The sequence below is a fragment of the Gorilla gorilla genome, chromosome 1 (assembly GCF_029281585.2).
Source record: "Gorilla gorilla gorilla isolate KB3781 chromosome 1, NHGRI_mGorGor1-v2.1_pri, whole genome shotgun sequence".
NCBI lineage: Eukaryota > Metazoa > Chordata > Mammalia > Primates > Hominidae > Gorilla > Gorilla gorilla.
The window spans coordinates 181,485,031-181,501,553 of record NC_073224.2 but is presented as its reverse complement, the minus strand read 5'-3'; the positions used below and the strand labels follow the sequence as shown (position 1 = coordinate 181,501,553).

At 36.6% G+C, this 16,523-nt stretch overlaps 1 protein-coding gene across 15 annotated transcripts in view; it reads right to left on the bottom strand.

The window, feature by feature from the left end:
- OMA1 (OMA1 zinc metallopeptidase) overlaps positions 1-16,523 on the bottom strand; it is an 86,077-nt gene that overhangs the window by 22,269 nt on the left and 47,285 nt on the right. For 11 of the 15 annotated variants that reach the window (XM_055349865.2, XM_004025877.4, XM_063698296.1 and 8 more), the window contains one exon: positions 15,696-15,845. The exons of the other annotated variants lie outside the window; for them this stretch is intronic. In XM_055349865.2, coding sequence (XP_055205840.2) covers positions 15,696-15,845 — 150 coding nt within the window. The remainder of the gene's footprint in view (positions 1-15,695; positions 15,846-16,523) is intronic. 15 annotated transcript variants of the gene reach the window in all.

The window sequence follows — 16,523 nt, the reverse complement described above, 5'->3', positions numbered from 1 at the left end:
ATGAAATTAATGAAATGAAGCAAGAAGAGAAGGTTAGAGAAAAAAGAATAAAAAGAAATGAACAAAGCCTCCAAGAAATATGGGACTATGTGAAAAGACCAAATCTACATCTGATTGGTGTACCTGAAAGTGACAGGGAGAAGGGAACCAAGTTGGAAAACACTCTCCAGGATATTATCCAGGAGAACTTCCCCAATCTAGCAAGGCAGGCCAACATTCAAATTCAGGAAATACAGAGAATGCCACAAAGATACTCCTCGAGAAGAGCAACTCCAAGACACATAATTGTCAGATTCACCAAAGTTGAAATGAAGGAAAAAATGTTAAGGGCAGCTAGAGAGAAAGGTCGGGTTACCCACAAAGGGAAGCCCATCAGACTAACAGTGGATCTCTCAGCAGAAACTCTACAAGCCAGAAGAGAGTGGGGGCCAATATTCAACATTCTTTTTTTTTTTTTTTTTTGAGACGGAGTCTCGCTCTCGCCCAGGCTGGAGTGCAGTGGCGCGATCTCGGCTCACAGCAAGCTCTGCCTCCTGGGTTCACACCATTCTCCTGCCTCAGCCTTCCGAGTAGCTGGGACTACAGGCACCCGCTACCATGCCCGGCTAATTTTTTTTGTATTTTTAGTAGAGACGGGGTTTCACCATGTTAGCCAGGATGGTCTCAATCTCCTGACCTTGTGATCCACCCACCACAGCCTCCCAAAGTGCTGGGATTACAGGCATGAGCCACTGCACCCGGCCCTTCAACTACTTAAAGAAAAGAATTTTCAACCCAGAATTTCATACCCAGCCAAACTAAGCTTCATAAGTGAAGGAGAAATAAAAAACTTTACAGAAAAGCAAATGCTGAGAGATTTTGTCACCACCAGGCCTGCCCTAAAAGAGCTCCTGAAGGAAGCACTAAACATGGAAAGGAACAACCGGTACCAGCCACTGCAAAAACATGCCAAATTGTAAAGACCATCGAGGCTAGGAGGAAACTGCATCAACTCACCAGCAAAATAACCAGCTAACATCATAATGACAGGATCAAATTCACACATAACAATATTAACCTTAAATGTAAATGGGCTAAATGCTCCAATCATAAGACACAGACTGGCAAATTGGATAAAGAGTCAAGACCCATCAGTGTGCTGTATTCAGGAAACCCATCTCACATGCAGACACATACATAGGCTCAAAATAAAGGGATGGAGGAAGATCTACCAAGCAAATGGAAAACAAAAAAAGGCAGGGGTTGCAATCCTAGTCTCTGATAAAACAGACTTTAAACCAACAAAGATCAAAAGAGACAAAGAAGGCCACTACATAATGGTAAAGGGATCCATTCAACAAGAAGAGCTAACTATCCTAAATATATATGCACCCAATACAGGAGCACCCAGATTCATAAAGCAAGTCCTTAGAGACCTGCAAAGTGACTTAGACTCCCACACAATCATAATGGGAGACTTTAACACCCCACGGTCAACATTAGACAAATCAACGAGACAGAAAGTTAACAAGGATATCCAGGAATTGAACTCAGCTCTGCACCAAGTGGACCTAATAGACATCTACAGAACTCTCCACCCCAAATCAACAGAATATACATTCTTTTCAGCACCACACCACACCTATTCCAAAATTGACCACACAGTTGGAAGTAAAGCACTCCTCAGCAAATGTAAAAGAACAGAAACTATAACAAACTGTCTCTCAGACCACAGTGCAATCAAACTAGAACTCAGGATTAAGAAACTCACTCAAAACCACTCAACCACATGGAAACTGAACAACATGCTCCTGAATGACTACTGGGTACATAACGAAATGAAGGCAGAAATAAAGATGTTCTTTGAAACAGACGAGAACAAAGACACAACATACCAGAATCTCTGAGACACATTCAAAGCAGTGTGTAGAGGGAAATTTATAGCACTAAATGCCCACAAGAGAAAGCAGGAAAGATCTAAAATTGACACCCTAACATCACAATTAAAAGAACTAGAAAAGCAAGAGCAAACACATTCAAAAGTTAGCAGAACGCAAGAAAATAACTAAGATCAGAGCAGAACTGAAGGAAATAGAGACACAAAAAACCCTTCAAAAAAATCAATGAATCCAGGAGTTGGTTTTTTGAAAAGATCAACAAAATTGATAGACCGCTAGCAAGACTAATAAAGAGGAAAAGAGAGAAGAATCAAATAGACGCAATAAAAAATGATAAAGGGGATATCACCACCGATCCCACAGAAATACAAACTACCATCAGAGAATACTATAAACACCTCTACGCAAATTAACTAGAAAATCTGGAAGAAATGGATAAATTCCTGGACACATACAGTCTCCCAAGACTAAACCAGGAAGAAGTTGAATCTCTGAATAGACCAATAACAGGCTCTGAAATTGGGGCAATAATTAATAGCTTACCAACCAAAAAAAGTCCAGGACCAGATGGATTCACAGCCGAATTCTACCAGAGGTACAAGGAGGAGCTGGTACCATTCCTTCTGAAACTATTCCAATCAATAGAAAAAGAGAATCCTCCCTAACTCATTTTATGAGGCCAGCATCATCCTGATACCAAAGCCTGGCAGAGACACAACCAAAAAAGAGAATTTTAGACCAATATCCCTGATGAACATCAATGCAAAAATCCTCAATAAAATTCTGGCAAACCAAATCCAGCAGCACATTGAAAAGCTTATCCACCATGATCAAGTGGGCTTCATCCCTGGGATGCAAGGCTGGTTCAACATACGCAAATCAATAAATGTAATCCAGCATATAAACAGAACCAACGACAAACACCACATGATTATCTCAATAGATGCAGAAAAAGCCTTTGACAAAATTCAACAACCTTCATGCTAAAAACTCTCAATAAATTAGGTATTGATGGGATGTATTTCAAAATAGTAAGAGCTATTTATGACAAACTCACAGCCAATATCATACTGAATGGGCAAAAATTGGAAGCATTCCCTCTGAAAACTGGTACAAGACAGGGATGCCCTCTCTCACCACTCCTATTCAACATAGTGTTGGAAGTTCTGGCCAGGGCAATCAGGCAAGAGAAAGAAATAAAGGGTATTCAATTAGGAAAAGAGGAAGTCAAATTGTCACTGTTTGCAGATGACATGATTGTATATCTAGAAAACCCCATCGTCTCAGCCCCAAATCTCCTTAAGCTGATACGCAACTTCAGCAAAGTCTCAGGATACAAAATCAATGTGCAAAAATCACAAGCATTCTTATACACCAATAACAGACAAACAGAGAGCCAAATCATGAGTGAACTCCCATTCACAATTGCTTCAAAGAGAATAAAATACCTAGGAATCCAACTTACAAGGGATGTGAAGGACCTCTTCAAGGAGAACTACAAACCACTGCTCAACGAAATAAAAGAGGATACAAACAAATGGAAGAACATTCCATGCTCATGGTCAGGAAGAATCAATATCGTGAAAATGGCCATACTGCCCAAGGTAATTTATAGATTCAATGCCATCCCCATCAAGCTACCAATGACTTTCTTCACAGAATTGGAAAAAACTACTTTAAACTTCATATGGAACCAAAAAAGAGCCCTCATTGCCAAGTCAATCCTAAGCCAAAAGAACAAAGCTGGAGGCATCACGCTACCTGACTTCAAACTATACTACAAGGCTACAGTAACCAAAACAGCATGGTACTGGTACCAAAACAGAGATATAGACCATTGGAACAGAACAGAGCCCTCAGAAATAATGCCACATGTCTACAACTATCTGATCTTTGACAAACCTGACAAAAATAAGAAATGGGGAAAGGATTCCCTATTTAATAAATGGTGCTGGGAAAACTGGCTAGCCATATGTAGAAAGCTGAAACTGGATCCCTTCCTTACACCTTATACTAAAATTAATTCAAGATGGATTAAAGACTTACATGTTAGACCTAAAACCATAAAAACCCTAGAAGAAAACCTAGGCAATACCATTCAGGACATAGGCATGGGCAAGGACTTCCTGTCTAAAACACCAAAAGCAATGGCAACAAAAGACAAAATTGACAAATCGGATCTAATTAAACTAAAGAGCTTCTGCACAGCAAAAGAAACTACCATCAGAGTGAACAGGCAACCTACAACATGGGAGAAAATTTTTGCAATCTACTCAACTGACAAAGGGCTAATATCCAGAATCTACAATGAACTCACAAATTTACAAGAAAAAAACAAACAACCCCATCAACAAGTGGGTGAAGGATATGAACAGACACTTCTCAAAAGAAGACATTTATGCAGCCAAAAGGCACATGAAAAAATGCTCATCATCACTGGCCATCAGAGAAATGCAAATCAAAACCACAATGAGATACCATCTCACACCAGTTAGAATGGCGATCATTAAAAAGTCAGGAAACAACAGGTGCTGGAGAGGATGTGGAGAAATAGGAACACTTTTACACTGTTGGTGGGACTGTAAACTAGTGCAAACATTGTGGAAGTCAGTGTGGCGATTCCTCAGGGATCTAGAACTAGAAACACCATTTGACCCAGCCATCCCATTACTGGGTATATACTCAAAGGATTATAAATCATGCTGCTATAAAGACACATGCACACGTATGTTTATTGCAGCACTATTCACAATAGCAAAGACTTGGAACCAACCCAAATGTCCAACAATGATAGACTGGATTAAGAAAATGTGGCACATATACAGCATGGAATACTATGCAGCCATAAAAAAGGATGAGTTCATGTCCTTTGTAGGGACATGGATAAAGCTGGAAACCATCATTCTCAGCAAACTACTGCAAGGACAAAAAACTAAACACCGCATGTTCTCACTCATAGGTGGGAATTGAACAATGAGAACACATGGACACAGGAAGGGGAACATCACACACAGGGGTCTGTTGTGGGATGGGAGCGGGGGGAGGGATAGCATTAGGAGATATACCTAATGTTAAATGACGAGTTAATGGGTGCAGCACACCAACATGGCACATGTATATATATGTAACAAACCTCCACGTTGTGCACATGTACCCTAAAACTTAAAGTATAACAATAATAATAATAAAAAAAATACATTCCTTTTTTTAGGATTTAGTTTCTTATGCCACTTAAATTTCATTTTTCATATTATTCAGCTGAATTATTTGGTAGTTCCTTACTTGATCTGTGGTTTTCTAACAATGGCAGGGGCAAGCTAGTTACAATTATATTTAAACAAACAAAACTGTATATTTTACCTAATTCCTGATTGTCACTAGATTCTGGAAAGAGCACTGTTGCAACCAAGCACTTCACTGACATATTGTCCTATGTGTTTCATTTACTAAGGATCTTCCACCATAAAAAAAAAAAGTTAGTTTTTGTAGATATCATACCAAAGTGTATTAGTTCCACTGTTTTTTGTTTTGTTTCTTTCCTCCTAAACTCTTACACTTCCTCCAACAGCAAGAAGTATAAGAACTTAGGAGGAAAGAAATATCTTCCTTATACTTATGAAAAGCAAGGTCCAAAGTCATTCTTACTCTTGTATGCCTTTTTACCTAGGTAGCTTGTAAGAGCCTGTCTTTGCAATGAAGATTAAACACTTCATAAGTTTAAATATCTAAGCTTGTCATTTCAGGGCTTCTCATGGATGATACTCTGGGAATCTCCTAAAAACCCATCTTGAGAAATGTTAACTAAATAAAAAAAAATATGATATAGAAACCACGATCAAAGAAATGAAGACATGTACAAATGTATCTTTCCCATTGTTATATGCAGCTTGGACTTCCTGGTGCCTTTTCAATATTCTTTCATTTTTTTAGACTTTTTTTTGGCTTTGGGCATTTTAATTTGGTTGTGCTATGTTCCTCTATCTTCCGCATCAATGAGTCTTTGCTCTGGGGTATCAATTCTGCTCTTTACAGCCTCCACCGAAAGTTTTACAGCTTCTCTGTTGAATTCACAAGTTTAACAATTTTCCGAAATGGATTTATCTTACATTTGTAAAGTCGTTCTTTCAGCTTCTGTCACTTTCAGTGCAGTTAAATCAACCTTATCATGCCAGCTTCAGGTGGCACTGCTTCTATGTTCTTGCCACCTTGCCTGTCCTCTCCCATAAAGTAACATTTTTAAGTATGACCTGAGATTTGGTTTTGTTTTTCATATTTCTGCCCTTTAAAGCTTATCTCACTGGGGAACAATGAGTATTTCAGAGGCTTTGTTTTGTGTTGCTATTGCTGAATTTAGTTTACATGAGGGTCCTTGTGGAGTTATTAAAGGCACTTAGACATTCAATAATCTTTTAAATAAGATTATCCTCATTTTTCCTTTCAACTTTGTTTTTCCAACTCTTGTACACTTACCGTTCTGATTTTTTAAAAGTCTCTCTTACCTACCTCTTAAGTCTATTCCTGAATAAGAGAAAAGTGTCTGTAACATCTTTTATTCCATTAGGGTTAATTTGGCTGGTCTGAGTTCTAAATACATTCTACATAGATTTCTCGTGAAGACATATTTCTCAGGTTATTTGAAAACTGATTATTTGCAGGGTGGTGCTAAATTATCACCCCAGAATCACTTGCTGGCCACAAGGAAGAAAACCACCTTTACAAACAAACAACCAGGCCATCACCATCCAACCCACTGATGGCCTTCAGCATCACCAGATGTGGGGCAGCCAAGTATTAAGAGACTTCCAATGCAAAGCACTATGAAGCTTAGTTGCATTACCTATAAAATATCCTCCCCAAAATTTAATCTCTATTTACAGGTATATATAGAAACAAGTTAGAAATACCTCAAAGAAGCAATCAAGTTAATCCAGAATCTACAGTGTGGGATTATATGTACTCACCAATTCAATGACAAGTTTTAAAACAAACAAAACAAAAGGGAGGGGGGTACTGTCCTAAAGTCAAAAGGACTTTAGGGACGTAAGGACCAAATGCAATGTGTGGATCATGAAGTATCCTAATTTAAACAGGCCAACTGTAACACTGCTGAGATAGAGAAATCTGATGTAGACAGAATATTTAATTTTAAGGAATTACTATGAGTTTCCTTAGGCATGATAATGTTATGATTATGGAAGAAAATGATACTACTTTCTGAAATGCATACTAAAGTTGATGGAGTTCAGGACATTTCATTCCAAAATAACACTCCAGGAGACCAGACTATGCCACCCCAAATATGCCTCTTTAGCATAAGAGTTATTTTCTACTAATTATTTTGGGCAATAGCAGACATAGGGGAAGTTCTGAAAACAGGAAGAAGTTACCGTTTTCTCGGAGAAATATGTATCTATGAAGGAAATCTCTAATTTGCAAGTATGTCTCCCTCTCTGTACCAGAAAGAGAAGGATGACTCTAAATCACTGGAAACTCTTATCAACAAAGAAGGTACAATCTACATAACAAACCTTACCCTTGCTCACTGCTTTTCCTGACCACCTCTCTACAACGTGGCTTTCCCTGCACCTTTCTGTCTTAGTTTCAGTTGAAGATGGTATTTACACCTGAACTCAAAGCCACCTCTTGGAGAATTATTCATTCCATGGGTATCTCCCAGGTATACAGGAAGTATACATGTTAAAAAGCTTCCATTTCCCTCTTGTTAATCTGTCTTTTAATACAGGGGTTCATCTCAACTAAGAACTATGAAGCATAGAGAGAAAATTATTTTCTCCTCCCCTATAAAGCCCTGATATCTGGGCTTTATATCAAAATACTTCTGAGAAAAACAGAGATGGGACAGATGAAGCAAGTGTATAAAAGGATTATACTGTTCAATATCAGTGGGTGAAAAATAGGGGCTCATTAAGCTATTCAAATTATTCTCTATCTTGACACGTGTTTTAAACATTTATAATAATGGTAAAACTAAAAGTTAAAAAAAAAACAATCTTTTCCATTGTCTTCCATTCTCCTCTACCATTTTTGCATTCCTATAACTTCACCCTTGATTTTACAACTATGTTTTTAGTTCTAAATGGCTCATGAGAGGTTTAAATTTTAAATATTTCTCCTGGAAAATGAAACTAGTCCCTTTACTACCACCTCTATTTCCAACTCTCTCCCTTAATTTCTAAAAGCAAGCATATACTTTTAAGAAGGCCTAAGGAGTTAGGTGTCAATGGCCCTAATCCAAAGACTCACTATGCAATAGATTTAACAGAAATTAGAGAGAATAGTGGGTAACTACTTTAAAAGACAGAAAAGAAATACAACAAGGATAATGCCTATATGGCTACTTATTAACAGAACAAAAACTCTATAAAGGAAATCTCTAAGTCATTTCAGCATTCCTTCTTGCCTGTATAACTATGTTTCTTGAATTCTCTTTTGAACTAGTTGTAACATTAATTACAGTTTCCCTCATTAATGAGTTAAATAAAATCTCAGAGATGTGTTCATTTTATATTTGAATGATTCATGATTTCACCTTTTAAAAAAATTATTCTTTAATTCATTTCATTTACTTTCACAAACACTGCAATGGAAATTGGATTCTGACTAGTTTTTGAAGTGTTCTAAAGTAAATAAGTATAAATAACTGAAGTAAATAATTTAAAGTAAATATAAAAAATTAAAAATTAAGGCCACCTTGACATAGGACAATTATCCTCTGGAATGATAAAATAATTAGGAAAGGTTTTCAAACAAACCTATAAAAACATTTTATAATCAACCATTCCTAAAATATGAACATGATAAAATCCTACCATTTGCAACAGTATGGATAAATCTAGAGGACATTATGCTAAGTGAAATGAGCCAGGTACAGAAAGAAAAATACTATACAGTCTCACTTATATATGGAATCTAAAAAAGTCCAACTCAGAGAAATTGTGAGTAGAATAATGATTACCACAGGCTGGGGATCGGGGAGTAGGAATCGGGAGGTGTTGGTCAAAAAGTATGAAGTTTCGCCAGCCAGGGCAACACAGCAAGACCACATCTCTACAAAAAAAAAAAAAAAAGGCCAGGCATTGTGGCACATTCCTATAGTCCTAGCTACTCTGGAGGCTGAAGTGGGAAAATTGCTTTAGCCCAGGACTTCAAAGCTGCAGTGAGCTATGATTCCACCACTGCACTCCAGCCTAGGGAACAAAGCCAGACTATAGATAGATAGATAGATAGATAGATAGATAGATAGATAGATAGATAGATAGATATTAAAAAGTATAAACTTTCAGTTAGGAAAAGTAGCTTCTGGAGATCTACTATACAGCATTGTTACTACAGTTAATAAAAATGTACTGTATATTTGAAAATTGCTAAGAGAATAGATTTTAAACATTCTTGCCACAAAAAGTAAGTATGTGAGGTGATTAATATCTTAGTTGGTCTGATTTAACCATTACACAATGTATACAGATATTGAAACATCATGCTGGACTCCATAAATATATAAAAAATTTTAAAAATTAGTTAAAGTAAATAAAAAATAAACACTTGTGTTGAAAAAAAAAAACTGGCTATATTTATTCCCAGTAACAACTAAAGTATTTATGAAACAACTGCTAATACACATCAGTATTCTGACAGGTATTACATATCAAGTAAAACATCAACTACTTATTCACAAAAAGTAAAATTAAGTTTAAAAAAAGAAGAAAAAAATGGACAAAAATTAATGCCAGAGAGTCTTCACGACTGGATTAAAAGCTTCCTTTGAAAACAGAAAGCAAGACATTTCAAGAGGGAAAAAAATCAACTCTATTTTTAGCATGTTTTTCTAAAATATCATTACTTTCCCCTTTCCCCTCAAAAGCAATTTTTTCTAATAGCCCATTCATTTCAGCCTCAAGTAGATACACATCACATGCACCATAATATTTTTTTTAAGGGTTTAGACAATGTTACTGTCAGGCTTCCTGGCTTTATATGATTCAGAAGCCAATTCAATTACAGCAGCTGCTATGATATTTGCCTTTTCCTCAACACTATGTCAGACAAAACGAAATTCTGTAAGGTGAACAGTGTATGTTTGTGTACACTGGCCAACAACGACATTTCACTTCAATGTTAAACACTCTCATGTTTTCTGCTCATGAGATGTATAATATTAATGATTTATTCATTTACTTTGTCCAATTATAAACGTGTAAGAATGATTTACACGAGTTCAAACCCCTAGCTTCCTGAAAGTGTAAAGGATTCAAAATAAAATGAGATTAATATGAATGCAGCCACCAAGTGATTCTGATATCTAAAAATTGAATGAAGTGAATTTGATAAAGATTTTTTAAAGTTTCTGAATAAAGCCAGTATTGAAAGCTCTAAAAACATTTAAAAATATATCCTATTCAAATTATGATTATAAACATAACCATAAACAATGAGTAAGTTCAAATTACATATCTTTCCTATACATTCTATCATTCTCCATACCCTTCACCCAACAAAGAGGGGATGGTGGAGAGAAACAGGGTTGGTAAGTGAAGTGGAGAATAAGAAATTCAGTCTAAATGTTTTCAGTTTTAAAATAAATCTTTGAAGCAGATTTCTCTTATTCACATCTATTCATATTTTATAACAATCTTTATAGAAAAAAGTTAAATAAGGTGTCTCTTTCAAGGACAAATTATAATATACATAAAGTCTGAACAGTGTAACTATAATTTTAAAACTGTCATACTACTAAACATCAACAAATTGATACAACATCTGCTCTTCATTTTTTCACCCAAGTTGTTATGATAACCAAAATATGTGGAATATGTGTTTAACTGATTATTTCAAGTAAATAAAATTATAACATATCAGCTTATTAACTACAAGTAATATTGCTACAAACCTGTATTTATCCTTTTTAAATGCTAATGGATCACAAGATTATATTTAGGCAATTTATACATGTTTTATCTTGAAATTCACATTTAAAAAAGCAAAGGTTTGCTTTTTTTTTCTAATGTGATGGGTTATCTTGACTTAAAGCAAGAAAGGAACTCATCTATTTTCTGAACAATATATTATGCTAAAATGATCCAAAATTATATTATGGTACTGTTTTGCAGGAGCTGTAGATCACATCGTTTTCAAACATAAGTGACCTTGTCACTCCTTCAGTCCTCTGCTCAAATCCCTCCACTATTGTCCCATCTCTGTGAACAAAAGCCAAAGTCCTCACAGGGGCGATAAGGCCCACGCCCTCCCCCTTCCCTTGCTCACCCCATTCCACCCACACTGGTTTTCTTCTTGTTGCTCCTGCCCCACAGCCTTGTACTCTTCCCCAAGACAGCCACAAGCCTGGTTCCTTCACTTATTTCAAATCTGTGTTCAAGTGTCAGCTTCTCAATGAAACCTTCTTTGATTGCTGAATGACCCCATTTTACACTGCTATTCCTGCACCCCTCCCATCTCTGCTCACACATAACTGTGTGCTAAGGACTCATGTGTTCCTCTAAAATTCATATTTTGAAGTCCCAACCTCCAGTGTAACTGTATTTGGAAATAAGGCCTAAAAGGAGGTAACTAAGGTTTAATGAGGTCTGAAGGGTGAGGCCCTGATCGAATAGGATTAGTAGCTTTATAAGAAGAGACATAAGAGAGCAGCCTCTCCCCCACTGCCCCCGACTCCCGCCCCCAGCACCAAATTTATTATCTGTCTCCCTTTACTGCAGAATAAGTTTCATGAGGACAGGGATTTTTGTCTATTTATTTCACATCACCTACAACCTGGCACGTAACAGGTGACTGATAAATACTTGTTGAATGCATAAAGTGTAGATTTAAAACATTTTAAAAGTTGATAAGCTATAGTAAGAAACAATACATTTTTGTGATGATATGCAAGGGATCCAATAAGAAATAAAAATATACAATCTTCAATAAGCTAAAGTTTAAAAATCAAAATGATCAAAATTTGTGTTCTAATCACAGACCCACAGAATCCTGCTTTCTTGGTTTCCTATTTGCTTTCTTGATTTCCTATGAATCTGATCCAACACAGGCTCTGTCTTCCTCCCACCCATTAAATGTGGAAAATACGCAATACTGTTACTTTGATCTTTTTCTCTAATCACTTCCTACGTGAACTCATCCATTCTCATTGCTTCAACTATCACTTCTTTTTAGATGACTCTGAAACTCTGAAATCTTCATCTCTGGCCTGGATTTGTCTATGCTCTCTAGTGCTGTATTCTCAACTGCCTTTGAGGGGAACATAACTTCACCATACTGCTAGAGATGTCAAAGGACAGGAACCTTAGGTAGAACATAACATACTCACTAGACCATGCTACATAAAATATAATTTTAAAATGTAGTAGTAGTATATAGACTCACATAATTCTATATACTGCCTGAGAAACTGCCTTCTTTCATTATATGTCAGAAATTAGACTACAATAATAGGGAATTCCAATCTTTGAGTTATGACTGTATATTCTAATTAACAATATACCCTTGTACTATCAGATTCACTTCAACCACTGAGTTATTCCCAATATTGCAATAGAGTTTTATTACTTTCAAATTGAATTTAATCACTTGGGGTGGGGAATATAAGAAATTATATGAGGTTTTCAAATTAAGTTTCTGAACTAGGATAGTTTATTTTTAGAAGAAAAATGTCTCACGTCTTTGTCTTCATCATTTGCTCCCAAATAAAATTTGTTTCTCTAGCCATTTTCCTTCCTACTCACTAATCAATTCATTATTATTTTAAAGACATCTCTAAAGCACAGTTTTTACCTCTCCGAAGATGCTCAGTAATTTGATGATGAAATGACAACTCAGAATTTAGGAGTCTTCACATGAAAAGTTGGCTAACAGAATTTATTATCCAATTAAACAAACCACATATTTTTAGAATTTCATTGAGCGAAAATAAAAAGAAAAAAAATTCAAGAGAAAATCATATTGTTATCATTGCTTTAGAGACAGGCCCAGGCCTCCCAGGGTGCGATAAAGTCTCAGGGGCCTTGGATAGCACAAAGGACCCTCTTATAGTCAGTGATCCTCAGTACAAGTCAGTTACTGAAGAAATACATAATGTCCCATGCCTATACTGCCCATTTAAGAGGAATAATTACTACATATTATATCCGGTAAATTTCACTGCTATTTCTTTCTCAAATTTTTTTTCCAATTAAGAATATAAATGAAATCTAGTTAAGATAGCTGCTGATATAGAGTGAATGTCTGTGTCCTGCCAAAATTTATATGTTGAAATTCCAACTCCCAATGTGATGGTATCAGGAGGTAAGTGCCTTTGGGAGGCGACTGTCCTAAGGGTGGAGCCCTCATGAATGGGTTAGCACCCTTATAAAAGAGGCTTTTGAGAGCTCCCTTGCCCCTTCTACCATGTGAGGTTACAAGGAGAAGATGGCTGTTTATGAGCTGGGACGTGGACCCTCACCAGACACCAAATCTGTTGGAAATTGGATCTAAGACTTCACAGCCTTCCAAACTGTGAGAAGTAAGTTTCTGTTGTTTATAAGCCACCCAGTCTATGGTATTTTGTTATTGCAACCTGAACAAACTAAAATAGGTGTTAAGAAGCCATGCTTGGCTGTCCTCAATGCTCACAAAAGGCACGAAGTATGCCTAAATTACCAACAAATCCTGTCATCACTCCTTTCAAAATATACCCAGAATCTGACTGATTCTTTCCCCATTTTCTGCTACCAGATATCTTGGTCCAAGCCACCATCATCTCCTACCAGGATTATGAGAGTCTCCTAAAAAGTCTCCCTGACTCCACCGTTGCCCCACTAGTCTACTCTCCACACAATAATGCCAGTGATCACAATAAAACATGAGTCAAATCAAGTCACTCCTCTGCTCAATATCCTCAACTAGCTTCTCCTATCACTTGAAGCGAAAGTCAAGTCCTTACAATGGCTTAGAAGATCCTTCGTGGTCTGGTCCCCTTTCACCTCATCTTGAACTGTTCTTCCCTTCCCTTACTCCATTCAGCCCCAATGTCTTCCTTGCTATTCCTTGAACACATCAAACATACGCTGACTTTAGGTTCTCTGCATCAGCTGCTTCCTCAGCCTGAAAGGCTCTCTCTCCCTCCACACAGCTAAAGGACTTGCTCCTGTGCTTCCTTCCGGATTCTGATTAGTGAGGCCTTCCTTGACAACCGAACATAGACTAGTACCCCTTCTCTGCTGCCCGCCCCTCTCTAATACCTTTAATCTGCTTTATTTTTTCCCAAGGTACTTATTATTGCTTGGCATACTATATGTTTGTTTCTTATTTGCATTACCTAACTAGAATGTTAACTCCAAGAAAACAGACTGTTTTGTTCCTTGCTCATTCCCCAGCAATGGAATACAGAATAGTAGATTAATCAATAAGTATCAATAAATATCGATCGACTAAATGAATGAATAAATCTTGCACTAGTTTCTTATCCCAAACTAGATGCAGATTCATCTTCCTTCAAACTGCATACTGTTTTTATTTTTCTTATGATAAATCATACCCTTGTACTAATAATCATTTTTTATGTATCTTAGCATCCTGTAAATATCAAGAACCATGTCTTATTCCTCTTTGTATCCCCCACATCTAGCATCATTTCTTTCTTTTAAGAGGTACTCCGTATTTATTGGGCTGAATTTGAAGTCATACTGAAAGATACTTCTTTTTTTTTTTTTTTTTTTGAGACAGAGTCTCACCCTGTCACCGACTGGAGTGCAGTGGCACGATCTCGGCTCACTACAACTTCCGCCTCCAGGGTTCAAGCGATTCCCCTGCCTCAATCTCCCGAGTAGCTGGGATTACAGGCGCATGCCACCACACCCGCCTAATTTTGTATTTTCAGTAGAGACAGGGTTTCACCCCGTTGGCCAGGCTGGTCTCGAACTCCTGACCTCAGGTGATCCACCCACCTCAGCCTCCCAAAATGCTGGGATAACAGGCATGAGAAAGATGCTTCTATAATACACCTGGATCTGTTGTGCTATGCCTTAGCACATGGCCCAGTACCAATTCTTAAATTGCTAAAAAATGTTCTGCTTTCATAACAAGCCACCAAATTTAATACAAGTGAGATAGAAGAGAGCATGTAACCTGGCTCAGAGATGCCTAACATCCATTTTGTCCTGATATGGAAACCATAAAAACATTCTGAATGATGCCAACAAATCAAAAGATTTTCAGAGGATACTGAAAACTACTTGGCAGAAAGCCGCCTCAGCTTGACCCACTTATGAATTCTACAGAAAGAAAAGCCAGAGAGCAAATGCTTCACTCTTATCTTCATAAAGAAATAAACAACCAGTAACAAACTAACATGAAGATATTTTTCCTAAAAAAACAAATTCCAGTACCACTACTACAATTAATATCCACTTGACCCAAAACTTTTGTACAACTCATTAACTGGTATTTTTAACAAAAAGCTTAAATCACCAAGGAAAGATTAAATTATCATCAACATGTTTAAAAAACTTAATATGCCTTGAGTTTTAAACTTTCATCAAGTCAGTTAAAATTAAAGTCTCATACTAAAGGAGCTAAACCTTCACTATTAAGAAAAGTCAACTGTACATAGTAATTTATTCTCCAAGACTTGTGGACAAGCAGAATTTTGCTTTTCAGTCAAATTCTTTGACAACTGATAATCCATAATTATAGTAATCAAAATAGTTAATAGGCTAGAACTCTCTTTTACTAAGCAAAAGAAGTGACAACATTAAAAATAAATGATACAGTAAAAATAATGTCCCGCCTTCTACAGTGTCAGCTCACCTGAGGTATAAGTCTATCCAAGTGCTCAACTCGATTGCCATGAGAAGGGTGTGTAGATAACCATTCTGGCATCTTGGGTTGGCCATGCAGGCTATCAACAAACTCCATTTGCTGCCAAAACACTGAACTGGCTCTTATGTCTGCACAAGCCTAAAACCAAAATTAGTAAAACCACACAATGAGCTCAGTTTTGAGGACTTTTTTAAAAATACAACTTTATTTTTTTTAAATTTTATTATTATTATACTTTAAGTTTTAGGGTACATGTGCACAATGTGCAGGTTTGTTACATACGTATACATGTGCCATGTTGGTGTGCTGTACCCATTAACTCGTCATTTAGCATTAGTTATATCTCCTAACAACTTTATGTCACTACATGCTTTAAAGTCATTTTCTATCATCACTTTAATAAAAGTAGAACATGCCCATTGCTTAGAAAAAGACCCACCTCAAACAACATGGTACCACAGTACTGAAATAACAGAATGCCTGCCCTTCCCATATACAACATTCACAATAACCCTGCTAACCAAAGATAGCCCACTATTTTCAGTATGATGGATATTAAGAACATGTATTAAGGGTAAAATCTTTTACACAAATTAAAAATTCTGTTTTCATAAAGTTTTAAAATATAATCTGTTATTAAACTGTGTTAAAGAAACTTTACTTCTATGCCACTAGAACAATCAGAAAAAAACTTCAAATAAACATAAAGAGATGACATTTTTATTGTGCACATCAATTTACCCAATTTTCTGAATGTATATGGAGAATATATTTAATTCATATACCTTATAAAACACAATACCTTATAAAAGTACA